Here is a 14,506-nt window from a genome sequence, read left to right as displayed (position 1 = left end):
CTCAGCATGAACATGGATGGGGCCTACTTGATTGGGCCTTCCGAATTGGGAGGAAAATGGGGGGAAAGCATTTGGGGAAAAAAGAAAAATAAAGAAAGAAAAAACAAATATCCACACAGTAAAATGTGAGTGTGTGCATAACTGAAGAACTGAGAAGGGCGGAATGGGCTGTTCCCATCATTCCGTCCTTTGTATTCATAATCTCTTATGACACATTAATATTACACATCCAGCCAGGTGCGCTGCTCTGGATTTTGTAATGTATTGAAGTTTTAGTTTCGCTTCTGTCGAACCTGTAACATTCCGATATGACGCGTGTTCTTAAAATGAATGGAGGGAGTGGCTTAGTGCAACTCCTTAGCAACAGACATTCAGAAGCACCAGAAACTCCGGTTGCCAACCAGAATATCGTGTAGCCAAGAATATCCTGAACCTAAAGGAGGTTCCCGTTTGTAACCAGTGTCAAGTTTCCAAGTACAGTTTGTTGAAAGTTTTGTTTAACTACGCCTACTGCAGATTACACCTGTACTATACACCTGTTAAATACAAAAGCTGTACAATACAGCTGCAGGTGACATTCTGGAAAATTCCTTTTTACAAACGGGATGCTTCTGTAGTCAAAAAGAAGGGAGTGTGGAAGGAATGCTGGAGCTGAATATCTAGTTAGTTTGTGAAATCTATGGTGCAGTCCCCCCTCCCACAAGCACCAGCTTCCACTTCCTGTAACTATAAAGAAACCGTCTGCCATTCGATCATTATGAATAATTGAAGGTTGTTTCTTAAGTTGAAGAGTCCCTGCTTAAATAAATCTATGAACTATGAACTGTCCATGTGAGGGGGGGGGAAAAAGCAGTTATGTTTTTGAATGTGCAAATTCATCACTTTTATTGGCCCCGTAGGTTATGGCTACGTGCAGTTTTCACGAAAGATCAAAATCAAAAATGTACTTAAGCTGCATACGGGGGGAGGAAGAATAAAATGGTCGGTGCGTTAGGAAGGCTGAAGATCATTCTCCCGGAGGTTCTATTCCAAGCCCCCTTCCCTGGATACTGTGTTATATTATCGCTGTGAGCGTTCTGTGAGTGAGGTATGAGTCTCGCTAACGCGGTTGGGCGGGCGTGTGTGGGTGTGGTTTTCCAGGCCATGGTGTACGAGCACTCCGGCCAGCACCTGGAAATCGAGCTGTTTGACGAGGACCCCGACAAAGACGACTTTCTGGGGAGGTGAGCGGGTGCACACGCCTTTGTGTTCGAAATGAGAAATCCCACCGTGCTGAACTTCCTGATTAATATGGTTTTCACACCATAAAGACTCCAGAGTATTTATGAATGTCATAAGCATAACCATTGAGAAATGTTTGCGTGAAGGAATTTTCAGCAGTAAAGAGAAACATTTTTTTATGGTGTGAAAATCACAGAAAGATGATTAAAAAAAAAATCAAATGAGCCGACCTCTCTCCACGTTTAATCCCAGTGATGATGATGATGATGATTTTAACACTTTTGTCTTGTATTGCAGCTTAATGATTGACTTGAGCGAGCTTCACAAGGAACAGAAAGTTGATGAGGTAGTGTTTTGCTTTTTTCTGTGTGAGGAACGGGATGGGGGACGCTATTCAGTCTAACACCTCATGTTCTTTTTGCCTAACAGGAGAAAGAATTGTATTTAAAACAGAGGAATGCGTAAAACACTGCTGATTTTATCAACAAAATTTATGATGGAAATACTGGTTTTGAGCTGTTTCTTGGTAAAGATAATTCTTATAGACAGAAATATGAGAGGTCCTGGTGAAATTAGTTGAATACAATTAGAATTTTAATTGTATTGTTCATAAAATGAAAAAATATAAAATTTATTACAAACAATAAATGATGTTAATTATTTAAAAATACATTTTAGACGGCCAATTCAAACTTCAAAATTTTTCGATTTTGTCTCCAGTTCTGTACTGCTGTAATTTTTTTGACGCTGAGCATGTGGAGTTTGAGTGTCCCGCTGGTCTGTTTGACGCTGAGCATGTGGAGTTTGAGTGTGCGGCTGGTCTGTTTGACGCTGAGCATGTGGAGTTTGAGTGTCTGGCCGGTCTGTTTGACGCTGAGCATGTGGAGTTTGAGTGTGCGGCTGGTCTGTTTGACGCTGAGCATGTGGAGTTTGAGTGTGCGGCTGGTCTGTTTGACGCTGAGCATGTGGAGTTTGAGTGTCCCGCCGGTCTGTTTGACGCTGAGCACGTGGAGTTTGAGTGTCCCGCCGGTCTGTTTGACGCTGAGCATGTGGAGTTTGAGTGTTTGGCCGGTCTGTTTGATGCTGAGCATGTGGAGTTTGAGTGTGTGGCCGGTCTGTTTGACGCTGAGCACGTGGAGTTTGAGTGTGCGGCTGGTCTGTTTGACGCTGAGCATGTGGAGTTTGAGTGTTGGCTGGTCTGTTTGACGCTGAGCATGTGGAGTTTGAGTGTGCCGGTCTGTTTGACGCTGAGCATGTGGAGTTTGAGTGTGCGGTGTCTGTTTGACGCTGAGCATGTGGAGTTTGAGTGTCGGCTGGTCTGTTTGACGCTGAGCATGTGGAGTTTGGGAGTGTGCGGGCTGGGTTGTTCGACGCTGAGCAGGTGGAGTTTGAGTGTCCCGCCGGTCTGTTTGACGCTGAGCATGTGGAGTTTGAGTGTCTGGCCGGTCTGTTTGACGCTGAGCATGTGGAGTTTGAGTGTCCCGCCGGTCTGTTTGACGCTGAGCATGTGGAGTTTGAGTGTGCGGCTGGTCTGTTTCACGCTGAGCACGTGGAGTTTGAGTGTGCGGCTGGTCTGTTTGACGCTGAGCAGGTGGAGTTTGAGTGTGTGGCTGGTCTGTTTGACGCTGAGCACATGGAGTTTGAGTGTCCCGCCGGTCTGTAGAATCTGAAACTCTGAAGTGAGGGACACAGTGAGCAGCAGTCAGCTGATCGGTCCTAACGCTGCTCTGCTTTGGTTCCAGTGGTTCGTCCTGGAGGAGGTTACCACCGGCAAACTGCACCTGAAACTGGAGTGGCTGTCTCTGCACGCCACGCCCGAGAAGCTCGATCAGGTATTCCGCTTTTTACCGCCATTCTGTCTCTCTGCAATTTCCTTTCAACCCTTTGAGGTGTGAGGTCACAAGTGTGTGATTAGCATGGTCTTAACTGAACATTCTGATGCTGATGATGTCACAATCACTGCTGGTGACTGAAAGCAGTGGAGTTCTTGAACACTGACTTAGAATTTTGGGGGGGAAAAACATCCCAAGAAAGCTACTCTTCAAAGGTCTAATACTGCTTAGGCAGTCTCACTTATCTGATAGCAAATACGGTCACCATTCTACAGTGGATTACAAATTACTCATGGGGAAAAATTCCAGTTTTCCATCTGTTCATCACGGTGGCTATGTTAGCCTGGGCCACAGTCTAAATCTAACACTGCAGATGATTCCCCTCCTAGTGAACTGCAGGATCGGCTTAGAAAAGCAGATTCAAGACTCTGTGGTATTAGATACCACACAAGATTAACCCCATTTCAGCTTAGAGCCACTGTTTTATCTTCCACCCCATCTGTCCAGTTCAGTGTCGGCACTCAAAGCAGTACGTGCAGGTCCTCAGCTGACTTTGCATTGTGTTGTTTAGTGCATTGAATTGGACAGGTGGGGTAGAAGCTAAATCAGTGGCTCTAAGTTTAACTGGGGTCCATCTTGTATGGAATCTAATACCACAGAGTCTTGAATCTGCTTTTCTAAGCCGATCCTGCAGGCCTGAAATGTGCCCTATGCTCTGCCCCAGTCCAGGCTCCCAGTCCTGGGCTAGCGTGTGTCTTATTGAGGGGGGTTTAGCTGTCAGGTATAAAGCTGTAAGGCTGCAGTTGTATAAGGCTCTCCAATGCAGTATCTTGCTCTCTGCTGCCCCCTGCAGGCCTTGATGAGCATTAAGGCTGCAAAAGGCCAGGCAAACGACGGCCTGTCCTCGGCGGTGCTGGTTGTGTACCTGGACTCCGCCCGAAATCTGCCGGTAAGCTCCGCCCCCCGGCTCCTCGTCCCACCTGCACACGTGCACACCTGCCCGCAGGTGTGATTGGGAGTGTTCCGCACCCAGTGAGGTCCCGTTTCAGTTACTGCCAGTGCAGACACTTATGTAAGGCACTGCTGAACGGAAAAACACAACCCACAATGCACTGCTCTCAGCTCCGTAAAATGTAAACTGAGGTCGATTATGACTGGGTGATTTGTTTATTTGGAAGCGGCAGACCCAGTTTTTAGTGAGTAATGACGTGTGAGACATTTTATGCAATATTTGCCTCTCTGGTTTTTACTCATGCCATAGTGGTATTTAATGTCACGTTTAATGTTAGTTGTACGAGAACTAAATACTATTTCATGGAGATTTATTGCTATGTATGATCTATTTTATAGATTATGGCTAACTAATGGATATTAGACAGTAGGTAGATATATGTGTCTGGAAGATTTCCTTAAAATTTAGTCAACTATCCACTGTTTTAAAATCCATGCCCTGCAAGGTCTTGCAGTGATGTTGGAAAATGGCTCCTGATGCTTACTGTGTGTGTGAAAATAAGAGAAATTTGCTGGTAATTATGATTCATATTATACATGAGACATTTATTTATAACATTTAGCTTCAGTTCTTTTTAGAATAATTCTGAACTGCTCTCGCTCATGCATGCACTTTTTAAACATTTTTTAAATTCATGGATCACCCGTGATGGACAGAGTAAATGTTCTTATTGGGGTCATTGCAGTTCTGTGGCTGATGGCTGTACCTCTCGCTGAGTTATCTTTAACCGTGTAAGGTGTGAGATCACAAATATGCACTGTATGCTATTAGAATGTTCTTAACTAATGCTTCATTCTAATGCTGATGATGTCACAATCACTACTGGTGACTGAAAGCAACTGAGTTCTAGAACACTGAGTTAGAATTTTGAAAAAAAAGAAACATTCCCAAGAATCCTTCAAAGGGTAAGGGAAACACAACACCTGATTACATCAGTATGCAATGCAAGAACTCAAATGAATTAATGGAAGAGTTAAATTAGATTTTTTTTTTAAAATGGCGTTAGCAACATTGTCAAGTTGGTATTTTTAAAAAGGTTTTTCTCCCCACGTGAGTCTTTAGAAGACAAAACGCGCTGTTCTGTGACTACTGTGTTTCTGCATCTTCTCCTTCTTCCTGCTTTCTCTCCGTTCTGTCCTTCATTGTGCTTTAATATCCCATCCATCCATTCCCTGGAAATGTGATTAAACACATCTATGTCTGCCCTCTTCTTCCATTCCAATCCACTTAGCCTGTAGATTGATTGATTGATTGATAGGGTCTAAAATACAGCAGCATAATCACACTAATAAGTGCTTTTACATTCATAAGCACATTATTTATGTGCGAACATAATTATCACAATTATCACACGCAGAATATAATGCATTTAATTATTTGGATAAAAGCATTTGCCAAACAAATGTAATGTAGTGTCAGTATGATTCGTTATGTGCAGTGACTCGTTAACATCATGCATTTTTATGTCTGTCACATGCAGTCAGATTTTTACTTTTTTTTTGTTTGTTGTAAAACACCATTTTAACCTGAAGACATCATGAAATAAATGTAAAAAAAGATGATCCAGATTTCTGACTCTATTTACCAAAAGAAACCTTGTCTGAGATCATTGTGCAAGGGACAGTACAACATATACATTTTATTTTCGATTTCTTTTTTAAGTCTAACTCTTCATGTGTGGATGCTGGTTGATATTTGATATTTTAACATGGGGTTTATGCGTAGAGCTGCTGTGTGGTGTACTCTGCTGTCGCACGCGTGGATTAGGCCAGTCCCATTTTCCTCTGCTTTCTTCTTCTCTCTCTTTCTTCTCCTCCTAAGAGCGTCTTCGAGGGGAACTTGGGGTGCGGACACTTAAAAGAGAGGAGAGCCTCGGGCCTAGTCTTTTGTGAGAACACTACCTCACTCTATAGATCGTTATTTGTGAGTCTTCCGGAATTATATACACGTACATTTTTTTGCATTCTAGAATGCTGTGAAGTGTGGTGTGGACGGAATGTTGTCGTGGCAACCCCAGACCCAATGTTGGCGTGTGCCGTTAATAAAAGCTTTTAAAAAGCATGCCTCATTGTTCGATAGTGTGCTGCACGTTTCCACTGCTTTAGCGTAATTCACGTAGTGCATTAGGTGCCTGTGGAGCTTGCGACTGCATGAATGAGGTTGATGAAGACATTATCGCGTTGTTTTTAGGGCACATTGAAGCAGGCAATGTAAATCCAATCAACCTCTTGACGAGTGTTCAAAAGGAGGATGTTCTTCAGATTGTTGTGGGCCCAAGTCTGACGTTCCTGTGCTCAGCTTCAACGTCATTGCCCCCACGTCTGTGTGTGTGTGTGAGTGTTAGTGTGTGAGTGTGTGTGTGTGTGTGTGTGAGTGAGTGTTAGTGTATGCGTGTGTGTGTGTGTGTATGTGTGTCTGTGTGTGAGTGAGCGTGTGTATGTGTGTCTGTATGTGAGTGAGTGTGTGTGTGTGTGTGTGAGTGAGTGTAGTCCAGTGTGTGTGCGTGTGTGTGTGTGTTTGTCTTCATGTGTGTAGTCCAGTGTGTGTGTGTATGTGTGTCTGTTTGTGAGTGTGTGTGTGTGTGTGAGAGTGAGTGTAGTCCAGTGTGTGTACGTGTGTGTGTGTGTGTGTGTTTGTCTTCATGTGTGTAGTCCAGTGTGTGTAGTTCCCACAGAGCTGCAAGCACATGTCTCATCTCCTCAGCCTCCAGATGCCCTTAGCGTCACCTGCGTCACATGCCCCCCCTTCAGCTAGAGCACCTCCACACCTGCGTCACATGCCCCCCTTCAGCTAGAGCACCTCCACACCTGCGTCACATGCCCCCCTTCAGCTAGAGCACCTCCACACCTGCGTCACATGCCCCCCTTCAGCTAGAGCACCTCCACACCTGCGTCACATGCCCCCCTTCAGCTAGAGCACCTCCACACCTGCGTCACATGCCCCCCCTTCAGCTAGAGCACCTCCACACCTGCGTCACATGCCCCCCTTCAGCTAGAGCACCTCCACACCTGCGTCACATGCCCCCCTTCAGCTAGAGCACCTCCACACCTGCGTCACATGCCCCCCCTTCAGCTAGAGCACCTCCACACCTGCGTCACATGCCCCCCTTCAGCTAGAGCACCTCCACACCTGTGTCACACCCCCCCCCTTCAGCTAGAGCACCTCCACACCTGTGTCACACCCCCCCTTCAGCTAGAGCACCTCCACACCTGCGTCACATGCCCCCCTTCAGCTAGAGCACCTCCACACCTGCGTCACATGCCCCCCTTCAGCTAGAGCACCTCCACACCTGTGTCACACCCCCCCCTTCAGCTAGAGCACCTCCACACCTGTGTCACACCCCCCTTCAGCTAGAGCACCTCCACACCTGTGTCACACCCCCCCTTCAGCTAGAGCACCTCCACACCTGTGTCACACCTCCCCCCCTTCAGCTAGAGCACCTCCACACCTGCGTCACACCCCCCCCCTCAGCTAGAGCACCTCCACACCTGCGTCACACCCCCCCCCCTTCAGCTAGAGCACCTCCACACCTGCGTCACATCCCCCCTTCAGCTAGAGCACCTCCACACCTGTGTCACACCCCCCCCTTCAGCTAGAGCACCTCCACACCTGCGTCACACACCCCCCCTCAGCTAGAGCACCTCCACACCTGCGTCACACCCCCCCCTCAGCTAGAGCACCTCCACACCTGTGTCACACCCCCCCCCTCAGCTAGAGCACCTCCACACCTGCGTCACACCCCCCCTTCAGCTAGAGCACCTCCACACCTGCTGTCACACCCCCCCCTTCAGCTAGAGCACCTCCACACCTGTGTCACACCCCCCCTTCAGCTAGAGCACCTCCACACCTGGTCACACCCCCCCCTCAGCTAGAGCACCTCCACACCTGCGTCACACCCCCCTTCAGCTAGAGCACCTCCACACCTGGTCACACCCCCCCCTCAGCTAGAGCACCTCCACACCTGGTCACACCCCCCTCAGCTAGAGCACCTCCACACCTGGTCACACCCCCTTCAGCTAGAGCACCTCCACACCTGTGTCACACCCCCCCCTTCAGCTAGAGCACCTCCACACCTGCGCCTGTGTAACATGCTTTCTTCAAAAGGAGTTTCAGGACAGACTTACTCTTCCAGAGCTCCACTTCACTACCTTAGTCGCTTGTGTTTTACTTTGTCTTTCATAAATGGAGGTGTTGGTTTATTTTTTTGCAAAGCAGTCATACGCGCTCCTCGTCACGATTGTCACCTGAAAATTGGGTTATCTTCACCACAAAGTGTTTCCCACAGACTTCACAAATCGGTCATTTCACCGGAGAAATACCCACTACAAATGCCGGCCATCTTTATTTTAACCTGCTTCATCCTGTGGTGGAAGGGTCCTGTCTTATTCCCCTTACTGAAGGTCTTCTCCATTTTCATTCTGTTAAATCCTGGGTGTTGGTGTCTGAATTGTTGCACTTTTGTCTGATTTGGTGATGGGAATTAACCTTGTAATCCTTTGTCTTCCTGTGTCTGTCGCTTGGTTGTGGCCTTCCTGTTCCTGTTCTCGTTCATCCTGCCTGTGTTCCATGATTTTAACCCGGCTCACCCTCTGCATGCTGGAATAACCCTGGTGTTTTGGTTCTCTCCTGTCTGGGAAGCGAAACCCATTAGAATTTAACCATGAGGGGCTGAAGAAAAGCTCCTTGAATAAGGCGCTGAAGGTAACGTAAAAAAAAAGATCACACCAGAAGCCCAGACACACAAGACACAACATTCACCCAATCAGCAACCAGCTTATTCCACATTCCACAGACATTTGCCCAATCAGCACCCGGCATACTCTGCATTCCACAGACATTTGGCCAATCAGCACTGATTTAGCTTTTAGATTCACAGACATTCGGCCAATCAGCACTGATTTAGCCCTTCCTACACCTTCAGAGCAGAGGTCTCAAACTCCCAGTCCTGTAGGGCTGCAATATCTGTGATTTTGAGGGGGGGGAGGGGGGGGGATTTGAATCAGTAGTCAGTTTAGGCCTTGTAACAAAGGTGTGTGGACTCTTTAGCCAATCGGTGACTTCCATTAAGGACCCCTGAAACACACCTGAAAACCAGCAGCCGCTGCAGGCCTAACGGGTTTGAGACCCCTGAAATAAAGGCTCCTTTTCTATGAAGCAGTGAAGACTGATTCTCTCTGAACATTTAAGGGCTGTCTGTTTGTTGTTAGCTACAGAGTACACACAAACACAATTTCCTTTCTTGTAGTACTGATTCGTATTTAATTATGCTGTTCTAAACGTATTTTGCAGGGACACAAATGGACATAAAGTATGTTCCCGCGAGTTGATTCAGATTTATTTTGTTTGCGGTTCATTAACAACAAGCCCTTTATAACAAAATGCTAATTAATGTTTAATTAACTTAAACTGCATTTCATGCATCTTGGCTAATTATGTAGCTAACACTTCCATGTTCTTTCAAGCTCACTGACAAGAGTATCTTGTGTTCATTTGCCTCGTCTTCTTGCCATTGTAACTATATGATGTGGATATATGCTGATATGATGCTGTTTGGATGTGTTGTTGTCAATGCTCTTTGCAAATGAGGTATCGCTTGTGTTGCTAGCACAGGCCTAGCCACTGGCTATGTTTAGAGCAGTCAGTCTCATTTAAATCGGAGAGGCTCCAGACAGGCTAATTGGCACATCAGTCACAGTTGCTGTCAGCCAATCAGGGGCCTGTGCTCATTAAAGGAGGAAGGGGGAAAGAGAGCAGCCTCATTTCCCCGTTTCCCGGAAACCATTTCAACCACAGCACAACAAATCTGAGATTTTGTAAGGCGGCATCTCCTCTGCCTGCAGTGAGGTTGTGGTTGCATAGGCATTGCCCACAGACATGGAATTTACTCCACGTCCAGCTTTGATGTAAACGTTAAACGAACGATGATCCGAGAGGGACATCATTCTCATCAGACCTACCGAATGGCCCGTCTGATATCAGGGGCTGGCATTCCAAAGTAAGAGTCAGTGTGTGTGTGTGCTGGCTGTAGGGCTGGGGCGCACAGCGAGGCCTGATCCATTTCGGGATATAGTGCCACTTTTTTGCTCTTAATTATTTAATTGGCCTCAGTAAATGGTGTCATTTGGCATTTTTGGATTTACTGGTTGTGGCCGGTATGTGGTATCTGCTCGACCGGGCTGTGTGAGTAGGGTGTGGGTCCTGAGGGGTGTGAATGAGGTGTTGTGTTCTGGGGTGTGTGTGAGAGTGAGGGGGTGTGTGTGGTTCCTGAGGGGTTGTGTGGTGATGTTGCAGGTTGTAGTGAGGGGGTGTGTGTGGTTCCTGAGGGGTTGTGTGAGTGATGGGTGTGTGGTCCGGGGTGTGTGGTGTGGTGTCCTGAGGGGTGTGTGTGAGAGTGAGGGGGTGTGTGTGGTTCCTGAGGGGTGTGTGTGAGAGTGAGGGGGTGTGTGTGGTTCCTGAGGGGTGTGTGTGAGAGTGAGGGGGTGTGTGTGGTTCCTGAGGGGTGTGTGTGAGAGTGGGTGTGTGTGGTTCCTGAGGGTGTGTGAGAGTGCGGGTGGTGTGTTCCTGAGGTGTGTGTGAGAGGAGGAGCGGTGTTCTGTGTGTAGGTTCTTTTCCTGAGGGTGTGGAAGGACGGGTGGTGTGGTTCCTGAGGGTTGTGTGAGAGGACGGGTTCTTGTGGTTCCTGGGGGTGTGTGTGAGAGGAGGACGTGTGGTTCCTCTGGTGGGGTGTGTGTGGTTGAGGAGGTAAGGGGGTTGTGGTTCCTGGGTGGTGTGTGAGAGAGGAACCGCGGTTCCTCTGCGGTTCCTCTGCGGTTGCTGTGTTACTCACGGTCGTCTCCGGTTCGCAGTCGGGGAAGAAGGTGAGCAGCGACCCGAGTCCCTTCGTGCAGTTCACCGTCGGACACAAAGTCTTCCAGAGCAAGGTGAGCCGTCGCCGTCGCCGTCGGCTCAGAACCGCCATCGGCGTCTCACCTTGAACACGCTTTAATCTCACAGCGTTCATTCATCACAGCTTATGCTACCAGAATGTTTTTACTCTACCGGTCTTATGTTTCTTTATTAGACGACAATGAATTTATTAATGAAATACTAATCTCCACAACTAGTGTTACAGTGTTCGTTTGGCTATTACGATACAGTGTTATAAAGATATTTTTACGCTACGAAGCATACATTTCTGCCCAGTTAACATTAACGAGAATGCTACTGATGAATAATGAATGCGCTGATTCGCACACTGATGAATAATGAATGCACTGATTGACACTGATTAAATGCTGACCTAGCGCACCCTGTCTCTCCATACAGACCCGCTATAAGACCAACGAACCGGTCTGGGAGGAAGCCTTCACCTTCCTCATCCACAACCCGCAGGGCCAGGAGCTGGAGGTGGAGGTGCGTTGTTGGGGCAGGTCAGGTGAAGAGTTGGGGCAGGTTGGATGATGTAGGGGCAGGTCAGGTGATATTGGGGCAGGTGGGGTAAAGTGTTGGGGCAGGTGGGGTGAAGTGGGGCTGGTGGGGTAAAGTTTTGGGGCAGGTGGGGTGATGTGGGGCTGGTGGGGTAAAGTTTTGGGGCTGGTGGGGTGATGTTGGAGCAGGTCAGGTGATGTGGGCGTGGTCTTCCTCGTTCCGGCAGGTGAAGGATGAGAAGCACGAGTGCTCTTTGGAGGGGACCACGGTGGTCGCCCCGTTCCACCCGTCTGCCCAGGAGGAGCAGAGCTGACCGTCAAACCAGCGCCCCCCCAAACCCGCCCCCAGCTGCACTCCTCATAGCTGACCTAACGCTCTCAGTGAGCTTGCCGACCGTCCCAACAGATCTGTCTGTGTGTCTGTCTGTGTGCATGTAATTGTGTCTGTCTGTCTGTCTCTGTCTGTCTGCCTGTCTGTGTGCATGTTATGTCTCTCTGTCTTCTTGTGCATGTTATTCTTCTGTCTCCTAGTCTCTCACATTATTGTCTCTCTCCTTCTGTGTCTGTCTTTATGTCTGTCTTCTTTTGTGCTGTTTGTTCTCTCTGTCCGGGTCTCTTTTTGTGCATTAATGTCTTTGCTCTTGATTCTCGTGCAGTGTTAATCTCTCTCTGTGGTGAGGTCTCTGCCTGCAGGTGCAGTGATGTCTCCTCCCTCCTCGTGCAGTGTAAGGCCACGCTACCTCGTGCAGACCCCACGCCAGGCCCCGTAACTCTCTCCTCAGGCCGCGATCTCCTGCTGTAAGCCCGCTCCCGTCCTCCGCTCGCCCTGCCCAGTGGAGAGGGCCAGCCAGCCCCGGGGAGTCCGCTCCCATAGGCACAGTCCAGCAGGACGCTCAATCGGGGTGTGGCTCCTGAGCGTCAACCTGGCACACAAAGTGCGCCAACACTGCTCGCACTCACACTGCATTCAACACTGCGCTCAACACTGCCTCAACACTGCGTTCAACACTGCGCTCAACACTGCACTCAACACTGCACTCAACACTGCGCTCAACACTGCGCTCAACACTGCACTCAACACTGCGCTCAACACTGCACTCAACACTGCGCTCAACACTGAACTCAACACTGCATTCAACACTGCACTCAACACTGCACTCAACACTGCGTCAACCTGCGCTCACACTGCATTCAACCTGCCTACACTGCGCTCAACACTGCATCACACTGCGCTCACACTGACTCAACTGCATCAACACGCATCACTGCACACAGCACCAACTCACTGATCCTGCACTCAAGCCTCACACGGTAACTGCTCACTGCACTCAACCTGACTCAACACTGCTGTTACGCTTTCACACACACCCACACACACACACACTGCCACATCACACGCACCAACACCACCACACACGAACACAACACTGCGCCTCAACACTGCCATACAACACGCGCCCAACAACTGCCCTCACACACTGCACCAACACGCGACTCAACACGCGGCTCAACACGACGTTCAAATCGGCTGACACACACACACACCACACACACACCCCCACACACAACAGCATACATACAACACACACACCCACAACACAACATACTGAAAACAACACACCGCACAACAGACACACACGCAACATCACACAACATCACACACACACACACACACATATACATGCATACATACATACACACACACCCACATACATATACATAGACACACACACACACACACACGTATATACACACACACACACACAAACGCACATACATTTTCCGTTGTTATGCCAGTACTGATCAAAAAATCTTTGCATGGGTAACCTAACGTGTGTGCTTGTGTGCGTGTGCGTGTGTGTGCGCGTGTGTGCGTGTGTGTGTGCGCGTGTGTGTGTGTGTGTGTGTGTGTGTGTGTGTGTGTGTGTGTGTGCGTGCGCGTGTACCTGCAGGAACCTGATCTCCTTCACGGACAGCGGGTCGGACCCCTACGTGCGCCTCTATCTCCTGCCAGACAAGCGCAGGTCAGGCCGCCGGAAAACCCACACGCTGAAGAAGAACCTGAACCCCGTCTACGACCAGACGTGAGTCAGCCCTCCCGCCCAGCAGGTGGCGCTGTGTGCACCTGAGCACGGTGCTCTCTGCACCACAGAACCACGTGAGCCCTGTACACCCAGGGAGCCAGTCACTCACCATGAGGAGAATGTAATGTACATGTTAGCACACAAGTAAGAATGGTGTTTCACTTACCGTAGAACCAGCGGTTGTGTGTGCGAGATTTTCATTTTTACTTATTAGGAGCGACTTGGTTTCACATCAAGTAATTTGTGTGTGTGTGTGTGTGTGTGTGTGTGTGTGTGCAGGTTCGAGTTCAGCGTGTCGATTGTTGAGCTGCACAGACGGACGCTGGACGTGGCGGTAAAGAATGGCGGCGGCCTGCTGTCCAAACACAAGGGGCTTCTGGGAAAGGTGAGATCAAAGCTCCTCTTCCTGTCTCCAATTCCACTTCCCGTCTCCAAATCTACTTCCTGTCCCCAGATCCATGTGCCATCCCCAGATCCCTGTCCCATCCCCAGATCCCTGTCCCATTCCCAGATCTACGTCCTGTCTGCAGATCCACGTCCTGTCCCCAGATCCAGAGTAAATGTTCAGTAGCAGTAATGGAGGACTTCCTGTCCCCAGATCTACTTCCTGTCCGCATATCCAGAATAAATGTCCAGTAGCGGCAATGAAGGACTTCCTGTCCCCCAGATCTACTTCCTGTCTACAGATCCAGAGTAAATGTTGAGTAGGAGGACTTCCCTGCGGTCCTGCTTGTGCTGACCCAGTGTAATGCTTACAGGTGCTGGTGGATTTGGCGTATGAAGATATTTCCAAGGGCTGGACGCAGTGGTAAGACATCCTGTTTTGTCATCAGCATGAAAGAATTTATGTCAAAGAGAGAGGGGCGAATCTGCTATCTTGATTATCTTGAAATGATCTGAATACCTGTCAGCCTTAAAGCCAGTGGAACATTCTGCTGCCTGTGCAGTACA

The 14,506-nt window shown here is 48.6% G+C and overlaps 1 protein-coding gene across 1 annotated transcript in view; it reads left to right on the top strand.

Moving 5' to 3' along the window:
- The window catches only part of LOC135260288 (extended synaptotagmin-2-B-like), a 48,032-nt gene extending 33,665 nt beyond the window's left edge, over nucleotides 1-14,367 (top strand). Inside the window, exons 11-22 of the mRNA XM_064345529.1 lie at nucleotides 1,141-1,223; nucleotides 1,519-1,567; nucleotides 2,964-3,053; nucleotides 3,907-4,002; nucleotides 8,704-8,766; nucleotides 10,911-10,985; nucleotides 11,371-11,457; nucleotides 11,699-11,760; nucleotides 12,165-12,269; nucleotides 13,424-13,555; nucleotides 13,835-13,940; nucleotides 14,314-14,367. Coding sequence (XP_064201599.1) covers nucleotides 1,141-1,223; nucleotides 1,519-1,567; nucleotides 2,964-3,053; nucleotides 3,907-4,002; nucleotides 8,704-8,766; nucleotides 10,911-10,985; nucleotides 11,371-11,457; nucleotides 11,699-11,760; nucleotides 12,165-12,269; nucleotides 13,424-13,555; nucleotides 13,835-13,940; nucleotides 14,314-14,367 — 1,002 coding nt within the window. The remainder of the gene's footprint in view (nucleotides 1-1,140; nucleotides 1,224-1,518; nucleotides 1,568-2,963; nucleotides 3,054-3,906; nucleotides 4,003-8,703; nucleotides 8,767-10,910; nucleotides 10,986-11,370; nucleotides 11,458-11,698; nucleotides 11,761-12,164; nucleotides 12,270-13,423; nucleotides 13,556-13,834; nucleotides 13,941-14,313) is intronic.
- Nucleotides 14,368-14,506: the final 139 nt, after the last annotated feature.

The sequence above is a fragment of the Anguilla rostrata genome, chromosome 8 (genome assembly GCF_018555375.3).
Source record: "Anguilla rostrata isolate EN2019 chromosome 8, ASM1855537v3, whole genome shotgun sequence".
Classification (NCBI taxonomy): Eukaryota; Metazoa; Chordata; class Actinopteri; order Anguilliformes; family Anguillidae; genus Anguilla; species Anguilla rostrata.
The sequence above is the reverse complement of the archived record's forward strand: the minus strand, read 5'-3'. Positions and strand labels throughout refer to the sequence as shown.